This window comes from Gigantopelta aegis, chromosome 2, assembly GCF_016097555.1.
Source record: "Gigantopelta aegis isolate Gae_Host chromosome 2, Gae_host_genome, whole genome shotgun sequence".
Taxonomy (NCBI): domain Eukaryota; kingdom Metazoa; phylum Mollusca; class Gastropoda; order Neomphalida; family Peltospiridae; genus Gigantopelta; species Gigantopelta aegis.
The window spans coordinates 4,163,263-4,173,742 of record NC_054700.1 but is presented as its reverse complement, the minus strand read 5'-3'; the positions used below and the strand labels follow the sequence as shown (position 1 = coordinate 4,173,742).

At 38.7% G+C, this 10,480-nt stretch overlaps 1 protein-coding gene across 1 annotated transcript in view; it reads left to right on the top strand.

Moving 5' to 3' along the window:
- The first annotated feature begins 2,022 nt into the window (after positions 1-2,022).
- LOC121380058 (unconventional myosin-Ie-like) overlaps positions 2,023-10,480 on the top strand; it is a 57,025-nt gene continuing 48,567 nt past the window's right edge. The window contains exons 1-2 of the mRNA XM_041508800.1: positions 2,023-2,187; positions 7,611-7,736. Coding sequence (XP_041364734.1) covers positions 2,185-2,187; positions 7,611-7,736 — 129 coding nt within the window. The 5' untranslated portion in view covers positions 2,023-2,184. The remainder of the gene's footprint in view (positions 2,188-7,610; positions 7,737-10,480) is intronic.

Here is a 10,480-nt window from a genome sequence, read left to right as displayed (position 1 = left end):
GACTCGAGTACCCGTACATGCTGTACATGTGAGACAATATAGAGCATTAATTTCAGACATAACTAATCAGCAATACAAGTTACACAATAATTATATGATCAAGTGCTAGTTTATCTTTTTAATCTGGCTGTCCGTCCGTCATAATACTGAACGCATCAACCGGGTTCTAAATGCAAGACAATGGCATGACTTGGCATTCATGTTCAGTGCTAGGGCAAGGATTCTGTAAGAGTGTTACAAGAAAAAAAAGTGACATGGTGGGGGCATATTGGACTTTTTGTGTATGGCATGTATGCTTATTTTGTTACTCATTCACATTGGTGTAACCAGGATTTTATATTGGGAGGATGGGGTATGTGTGGAAACACCCATACTGTACAAGTATTGATTGGTTGGGGGAAGAGGTGTGATTTGTTTGGGGGTGGGATGGGGGCTTGGTCCCATGGATCCCGGTCATTGCATTAATGTTTTCCCTGCCAAATTAATATAAAAATAAACAAATAAAGGAACATAAGAAAGAAAGAACATGCCCGTAAGAAATGGGGTGGGGGTAATCCAAATCAGAAGTAGATACATATATTGTTATTGGGTTTTACTACATATAATACATAACCCCTAATCCGAGTACCAGCCTTGATGGCGTCGTGGTTAGGCCATCGGTCTACAGGCTGGTAGGTACTGGGTTCGGATCCCAGTCGAGGCATGGGATTTTTAATCCAGATACCGACTCCAAACCCTGAGTGAGTGCTCCGCAAGGCTCAATGGGTAGGTGTAAACCACATGCACCGACCAGTGATCCATAACTGGTTCAACAAAGGCCATGGTTTGTGCTATCCTGCCTGTGGGAAGTTGAAATAAAAGATCCCTTGCTGCTAATCGGAAAGAGTAGCCCATGTAGTGGCGACAGCGGGTTTCCTCTCAAAATCTGTGTGGTCCTTAACCATATGTCTGATGCCATATAACCGTAAATAAAATGTGTTGAGTGCGTCGTTAAATAAAACATTTTTCTTTTTTCCTAATCAGAGTACTCCGGCGGTAAGAGAGCTATAGCCTAGTCCATCCCACAGGGAATGCCTTTTTTATACTATAAAATTTACTACAAGTTACAGAGGTGTCGTATGGAATTTGACATTGGGTCGGCGGAGAGGGTGGGTGTGTGAGGGTGTCCCCCTCTTGTAATAGATGCTGCAGGGGTGTTCCCGCTTGAAACATCTTCAAAGATATCTACTTTCGGAGAATATTGTCAGAATATTAAACAGAAAGAATAGTAAAATATGTACCAGCATGTACTGTTCACTTGACACCTAGCACACCTAGAATTTTCCAAAAGTTATCAGTCGCGATTCCATATAAATTGCAAACTTGAATTATAGCCTACTTGCGTTTGCAGCTAGCGAATGCAATGTCCACTAAACTTCCACAATTAGCTCTCGTGCTACATAACCCAACAAATATGCGTGACCTTCCCCAATATGGCATATATAATTATAATGTTCACAACGGCCTAAAACACAAGACGATATGTGAAGTCAGTCGTTCAAATCGCATATATGGGGGCGAGGCGTAGCCCAGTGGTACAGCTTGATGCGCGGTCGGTTTGGGATCGATCCCCGTCAGTGGGCCCAATTGCGCTATTTCTCGCTCCAGCCAGTACACCACGACTGGTACATCAAAGACCGTGGTATGTGCTATCCTGTCTTATGAGATGGTGCATATAAAAGATCCCTTGCTGCTAATTGAAAAGAGTAGCCCATGAAGTGGCGACAGCGGGTTTCCTCTCTCTCTAGTAGTAGGCCTATAGATCTACATCTGTGTGGTCCACAACCATATGTCTGACGCCATATAACCGTAAATGAAATGTGTTGAGTCCGTAGTTAAATAAAACATTTCCTTCCTTAAGGCCTAAAACACAAGACGATGTGAAGTCAGTCCTTTCAATCGCATATGAACATATCGGACGAAATTAACCGAGTGTTGCCGAACTATGACACCGGATACATGTCGCGCAAGAACGGAAAAAGGTTACACTTCCGCGTTTAGAAAAAGAAAAGTGTCCGAAGTTTGATTATGTTATAAAAGTTTTTATTAAGTTATCGGTTAGCAGTGATAAACAAATTCAACTTTGATATGCATTAGTCCGGATATTCTACGTTAAACGGAGTAGGCCTAACCAGAAGCACCATCATGGTAAGTTTTAAAGTCGTTTATAAAATTGACAGGTGTTACGAATAAAACCTTATTTGGTCACTGAACAGGTGTGTATAAATTAAAGGATAATGGAAATAAACGTAGTTTGGCAGGTTGCACACCTACTTATAGGTTAATTAGTACGAGTTATAAGTTGCAAGATTTAGATCAGATTCATTGCTGAATATAATACAAAATTAGTTAAATTATTATTATTGTAAGTAATTGTTACTAAGATCAAGGACAGACACTTCTTTCCCTTCTGATTCCAAATCTGGGTTTCGCGAAAACACAGAACCCTGCTAAATTCACAGCCTTTTTATATATAATAAATATCAAGCAAATGGTCCGCTTTCAGAACTAAAACATACAGGTTTATACATATGGAGTTTCTGGTGATTAAAAAAACAAAATAGAAAAGGGGTCCACTTTGTTCATATTCGACCCCCCCCCCCCCCCCAGGTCCAGATCACACTATGTCCTTGATTATAACAGCAGGCACGTGCTGGAATTTTAGGAGGGGTGGGATGGGGGGGGGGGTATAGACTGTTGGAGTGAAGTTTATAGGGGATCCAGTCATGGTCCGCAGGAAATATATTGAAAAACAAGAACATTTGCATGAGTAGACTGGGGTTTGACCAACCCTGCACACACTTGCATATCTACCAATAATTTTCTGATATGATATATTTGACAAATGGTACTTTAAAAAAACTATTATTTCATCTTTTTAAACTTAAACATGATATTTTACTGAAAATTATAAAATGTAAAACATACCAACATATAGATGGTGTTGTCTGTTGGGTGGTCAATTAATGTGGAACTCAGAACTAGTTTGACAGGGATGAAGGTAACTAGACCAATTGTTTTGTTAAAGGGAGAGCAAACTAAAATATGAGCCTTATGTGTTGGAAGGTAACCAGTCAGTTCGTACCATAGTCATTTTGTACCATAGTCATTTTGTACCTCAATCATTTATTAGCAATATACATATGTGGCAATATACATATGTTCAGAAAAGTGAATTCAATAGGTTAATGACCACTGAAACACATTTCATAGTTAATTTACTTCTCTTATTTAAACCTTTGCTCACTTTACAAGGTATGTTTACACGTCAACGTTTATTTATCAAAAATAAGAAGTGGCATACCATGACACAAATAAGATATCGAGTACGAAATGACTATTGTACGAAATTACCAAACGTTATGGTACGAGATGGTAAAAAGTAGGTACGAAATGGCTATGGTACGAAATGACTGTGGTACGAAATGACCAAAGCACTATGGTACAAAACGACTATAGTACGAAATGACTATGGTACTATATGTGGTAGCAGCAGGTTTATTTCTCTCGAGCAAGTGTCGAAATAACCATGTGTGTTAGCATATAGCCATTCATTAGTTAAAAATGTATTTTTAAACAGTCTTTACAATTTTCTTTTCATTGTTATAAAATCTGTCAACATTGATCATAGCTGGGTTATCAGAGTTGAGTGGGTGGGGCCACATGGAGTTGAGTGGGTGGGCCCACATGGAATTGAGTGGGTGGGGCCACATGGAGTTGAGTGGGTGGGCCCATATGGGAGTTGAGTGGGTGAGCCCACATGGAGTTGAGTGGGTGGGGCCACATGGAGTTGAGTGGATGGGGCCACATGGAGTTGAGTGGGTGGGCCACATGGAGTTGAGTGGGTGGGCCCACATGGAATTGAGTGGGTGGGGCCACATGGAGTTGAGTGGGTGGGCCCATATGGGAGTTGAGTGGGTAGGCTACATGGAGTTAAGTGGGTGGGGCCACATGGAGTTGAGTGGGTGGGGCTACATGTGGCTCTGTCTCACCACTTCCCCAACCTCTGTATTGAATGGAAAGGAAACCCATAACAGAAGAAGAAAGACAGCTCAAAAATCCTCAAACTGTTCCCCGTTTATGTAAGGTAGTCTATGGTGGGACGTAGTGCAGTGGTAGAGCACTCACCTGATGTGCAGTCGGTCTAGGATTGATCCCCGTTGGTGGGCCCATATGGGCTGTTTGTCGTTCCAGCCAGTGCACCACAGCTGGTTTATCAAATGCCATGGTATGTGCTATCCTGTCTGCAGGATGTGCATATAAAAGATCCCTTGATACAAATGGTAAAATGTAACAGGTTTCCTTTCTAAGACTGTTATAAAATATTATATTTGACATCCATTAGCCTATGATTAATAAATCAATGTGTCCTAGTGGTGTCTTTAAACAAAATAAACTTTAATTAAAATTAAAAGGTAGTTTTGAAGACCGACAATTTCAACAACCATATGTTTTCAAATTAAGTACTGTTGGTAAAGTATATAGACTTTTCCGAAATCAGATGCCACAAACCTTTATTTTGATTATTTTAAGAGTTCAGTCATAACATTGTACAGTGAAACCCTTCCACAGTTCCTTTTTTAAATATCAGTACAGAACAGAACCTCTCCAAACTGGATACCCCTTATAAAACCAGACATTTTACTTGTTCCCATGGGTGTCCAGTCTAAAGAGGTTTCACTGTACTATAGTGTTTGTGATCAATACCAATGGAGCAAGAAGAAACTGTACACCACTATTTAAAACACAGTCTGCTGGTTTCAGATAAGGGTGTTGGGTTGCTTCCTGTAGCCAACATGTAACTAGTTACCAACATGCAAGTTTATTGTAATCTGTGAATTCCAAAGTTAATCAGATCTGCTGTTTTCTACTCAGTTGTTTGTCATTTGTCCAACAGGGCAAACTGTTCACACATAACTTTGTGGATGTTTTTTTAGTTTTGTCCATATATACCCCGATGAATTTAATCGAAATATAGAGGGGATGATTTTCCACAATCACGAAAACTAACAGTATCACAAAATTCAGTAACTGATCAGGAGCCACAGAATGGGGATGTGTGTGTGTGTGTATGTGTGTGTGGACTAAAACTCAACTCCATAACTCTTATTTCTCAGACACACGTGCATTTTTAAAAATATGAGGAATGCATTTTGTGATATTAAAAACACCAGGATGACCGAAAACACTTCAAATGTACAGAAATTGATAATCTAAACCATTAAATCTAAATAAAGTATGATTTCATTTATCAAAAACGGCTATAACAGTCGAACATATGCCTTAGCGTTTAAAAAGTAGGATATGTCCCTTTAAGAAAATATAGTAAAATGATCTTAACTTGATTTGATATTTAAAGATATAAGAAGAGTTTGTTTTGTTTAACGATACCACTAGAGCACATTAATTTATTAATCATCGGCTTTTGGATGTCAAACATTTGATAATTTTTACATATAGTCTTAGAGAGGAAACCCACTACATTTTTCTATTAGTAGCAAGGGATCTTTTATGTGCACTATTCCACAGGTAGGACAGCACATACCACGGCTTTTGATATACCAGTCGTGGTGCACTGGCTAGAATGAGAAATAGCCGAATGGGCCCACCAACGGGGATCTATCCCAGACTGACCATGCATCAGACGAGCACTTTACATTTAAAGATATAAAAGTTTGATTTTAACATAAAAATTTGATTTTAGCATAGATTACACAATTTTTATGTTTGTTTTTTTCATTTGTTTTTTTCACTCTTTGGTCTTTTGGTAAACAACTGAATCATTTGATCCATCTGACAACATAGTTTAGAAACCCATTATAGTAAATTTGTATACCGTATACCGTACACAAATGGTAAAAACAAGAAGGAATTTACCAGAATCTGAAATGGTAAATCATCCACTCTAGAAATAACAGACAATCCTTATAATTAATTTGAAACATAATGGTTAATAATAATGTAACATTTTTGGTTAAACAAACATGTTTTTCTGTGACTGTTCATGTACTGTATGAATGTTAGACCATAAATATTCTGTTTCAGGCCTACCACTGACAAACTGATAATGTTAAATATTCTGTTTCAAGCCTACCACTGGTAAACTGACAATGTTAAATATTATTTTTTCAGGCCTACCACTGGCAGGGTGACAATGTTAAATATTTAGTTTTCATGTCTACCACAGTGACAATGTTAAACATTTTGTTTTCAGGCCTACCACTGTGACAATGTTAAATATCCTGTTTTCAGTCCTACCACTGACAGAGTGACAATGTTAAATATTTGGTTTTCAGGCCTACCACAGTGACAATGTTAAACATTTTGTTTCCAGGCCTACCACTGTGAAATGTTAAACATTTTGTTTCCAGGCCTACCACTGTGACAATGTTAAACATTCTGTTTTCAGGCCTACCACAGTGACACTGTTAAATATTCTGTTTCCAGGCCTACCACTGTGACAATGTTAAATATCCTGTTTTCAGGCCTACCACAGTGACAATGTTAAATATCCTGTTTTCAGGCCTACCACAGTGACAATGTTAAATATCCTGTTTTCAGGCCTACCACAGGGACAGTGTTAAATATCCTGTTTTCAGGCCTACCACTGTGACAATGTTAATCATTCTGTTTTCAAGCCTACCACAATGACAATGTTAAACATCCTGTTTTAAGGCCTACCACTGTGACAATGTTAAATATCCTGTTTTCAGTCCTACCACTGACAGAGTGACAATGTTAAATATTTAGTTTTCAGGCCTACCACAGTGACAATGTTAAATATCCTGTTTTCAGGCCTACCACTGTGACAATGTTAAATATCCTGTTTTCAGTCCTACCACTGACAGAGTGACAATGTTAAATATTTAGTTTTCAGGCCTACCGCAGTGACAATGTTAAACATTTTGTTTCCAGGCCTACCACTGTGACAATGTTAAACATTTTGTTTCCAGGCCTACCACTGTGACAATGTTAAACATTCTGTTTTCAGGCCTACCACAGTGACACTGTTAAACATTGTTTCCAGGCCTACCACTGTGACAATGTTAAATATCCTGTTTTCAGGCCTACCACAGTAACAATGTTAAATATCCTGTTTTCAGGCCTACCACAGTGACAATGTTAAATATCCTATTTTCAGGCCTATCACAGGGACAGTGTTAAATATCCTGTTTTCAGGCCTACCACTGTGACAATGTTAAACATTCTGTTTTCAAGCCTACCACAATGACAATGTTAAACATCCTGTTTTAAGGCCTACCACAATGACAATGTTAAATATCCTGTTTTCAGGCCTACCACAATGACAGTGTTAAATATCCTGTTTTTAGGCCTACCACAATGACAATTTTTAATATCCTGTTTTCAGACCTACCACTGTGACAGTGTTAAATATCCTGTTTTCAGGCCTACCACAGTGACAGTGTTAAATATCCTGTTTTCAGGCCTACGACAGTGATAGTGTTAAATATCCTGTTTTCAGGCCTATGACTGGCAGAGCCACAATGTTAAATATCCTGTTTTCAGGCCTACCACTGACAGAGTGACAATGTTAAACATTTTGTTTCCAGGCCTACCACTGGCAGAGCCACAATGTTAAGACCAGCGGTGTCGATGACATGGTCTTGCTGCAGAAAATCTCCGAAGGATCCATTGTGGAGAATCTCAAGAAACGCTTCATGGAAGACTGCATTTATGTATCCTTTGTATATCTATGTGTATTAAGCAGGACGCAAAATATTGTTCATAACTGAGTGATTGTTGAACAGTAATATACAGCAGGGTTTGTTTACCTCTGCTGTTAATCACAAACCACCATCCAACCATCCTTTCTATAAACCGTCCCTGGCCAACCTCCATTTATTCAATCATCCCTCTGTTCATCCATTGGTTCATTTGTCCGTGATTCCATCCATCCATCCATCCATCCATCTATCCACTTTGTGTACTAATATTATTTCAATATCCATATGTAATTTCTTTTTTATGTCCATCCATCCATGCATCCATTCATCCATCCATCCATCCATGCATCCATATATGCATCCATGTATGCATCCATCCATCCATCCATCCATCCATCCATTTTGTGTACTAGTATTATTTCAATATCCATATGTAACTTCTTTTTTATGTCCATCCATCCATGCATCCATTCATCCATCCATGCATCCATATATGCATCCATGTATGCATCCATCCATCCATCCATCTATCAATCCACTCACTTGTGTACTAGTATTATTTCAATTTACAGTACCATACGTATGTTCTGTTATTAAGTTCATCCATCCATCCATCCATCCATCCATCCATCCATCCACTTTGTGTACTAATATTATTTCAATATCTATATGTACCGTAACTTCTTTTTTATGTCCGTCCGTCCATCCATACATCCATTCATCCATCCATGCATCCATATATGCATCCATCCATCCATCCATCCATCCTCTTGTGTCCTAGTATTATTTCAATTTACAGTACCATACGTAGGTTCTGTTATTAAGTTCATCCATCCATCCATCCATCCATCCATCCATCCATCCACTTTGTGTACTAATATTATTTCAATATCTATATGTACCGTAACTTCTTTTTTATGTCCGTCCGTCCATCCATACATCCATTCATCCATCCATGCATCCATATATGCATCCATCCATCCATCCATCCATCCTCTTGTGTCCTAGTATTATTTCAATTTACAGTACCATACGTAGGTTCTGTTATTAAGTTCATCCATCCATCCATCCATCCATCCATCCATCCATCCATCCATCCATCCATCCATCCATCCACTTTGTATACTAGTATTATTTCAATATCCATATGTAACTTCTTTTATGTCCATCCATCCATGCATCCATGTATGCATCCATGTATGCATCCATCCATCCATCCATCCATCCATCCACTCACTTGTGTACTAGTATTATTTCAATTTACAGTATCATAAGTAGGTTCTGTTATTAAGTTCATCCATCCATCCATCCATCCATCCATCCATCCATCCATCCATCCATCCATCCATTCATTATGACATAAATTCATTTATTCACTACAATCCACTTATTCAAATAATTAATTCATTCATTCATTCACTCATTCACTCATTCACTCACTTATTCAGCCATCTGTCCATCCATCCATCATAAATAATTGAAAATATATATTACAGTAATATGTGGTATTAAACATAGGAAGGAAGTAAGTAAACAGAACTTTGTTTACACAGTAAAATGTGTGCCAACATGTACAGTGTAATAAGTTTGACAGGAAAGACACCGTAACATAATGTATGTGGTCAGTAATATCCCTACAAGTAAACATATATATATATACGTACTGTACCTGTGTATTAATAGGTCTATATTTAATTTAAAATCAATGTCCCTAGGCAACACACTCGTTTCAGTATTGTATTGGCCATTTAGCAGTGAAATGTATGTTTGGTCGACCAGTTAAACAGGTGACATATGTTGTACTAATAGCGTTTAATAATACTTGCACCACGGCAGGGCTCGAAATAGGAAGTAAAATATAGTATGCTGTATACCTTTGAAAATAGCAGGCCAACAGAAATATACATGTCCTGATAAACAAAAAACTATGGCCTACTGGAAATAGGAGAGTCACAGCATGGTATAAGGGGAGGGTTTGGGAATGTGTGTTACTGGAAATAGGACAGTGAAAGCATGGTATAAGGGGAGGGTTTGGGAATGTGTGTTACTGGAAATAGGACAGTGACAGCATGGTATAAGGGGAGGGTTTGGGAATGTGTGTTACTGGAAATAGGACAGTGACAGCATGGTATAAGGGGAGGGTTTGGGTATGTGTGTTACTGGAAATAGGACAGTGACAGCATGGTATAAGGGGAGGGTTTGGGAATGTGTGTTACTGGAAATAGGACAGTCACAGCATGGTATAAGGGGAGGGTTTGGGAATGTGTGTTACTGCACAAAAAATACATGTCCTGATAAACAAAAACTATGGCCTACTGGAAATAGGACAGTCACAGCATGGTATACGGGGAGGGTTTGGGAATGTGTCTTACTGGACAAAAAATAGGTGTAGCTGAGTTATAAAGTGCCTGCCTGATACATGGATTGATTGTCTAGGATTGATCCCAGTCAGTGGGCTCATTGGGCAATCTCTGGTTCCAGCCAGTGTACCACAACTGGTATATCAAAGGCTGTGATATGTGCTTAGTAGCGGATGAGATAATCATACATAATCATCTCTTAAAAAATAACCCATACTTTTTTGGTGTGTGGGGTTGGAGGGGTGAAGATAGCAGGTGAATTTCTGTTTCAATTGCCTGGTCTAAAAATGAGCTGCTTTTCACTTTTTAAAAGTTTTTGCAGGCTGTTATTACAAACACTGCATAGCCATACCCTAATGTTTCATATTTTACCTGTACATATGGCTACATATTTCA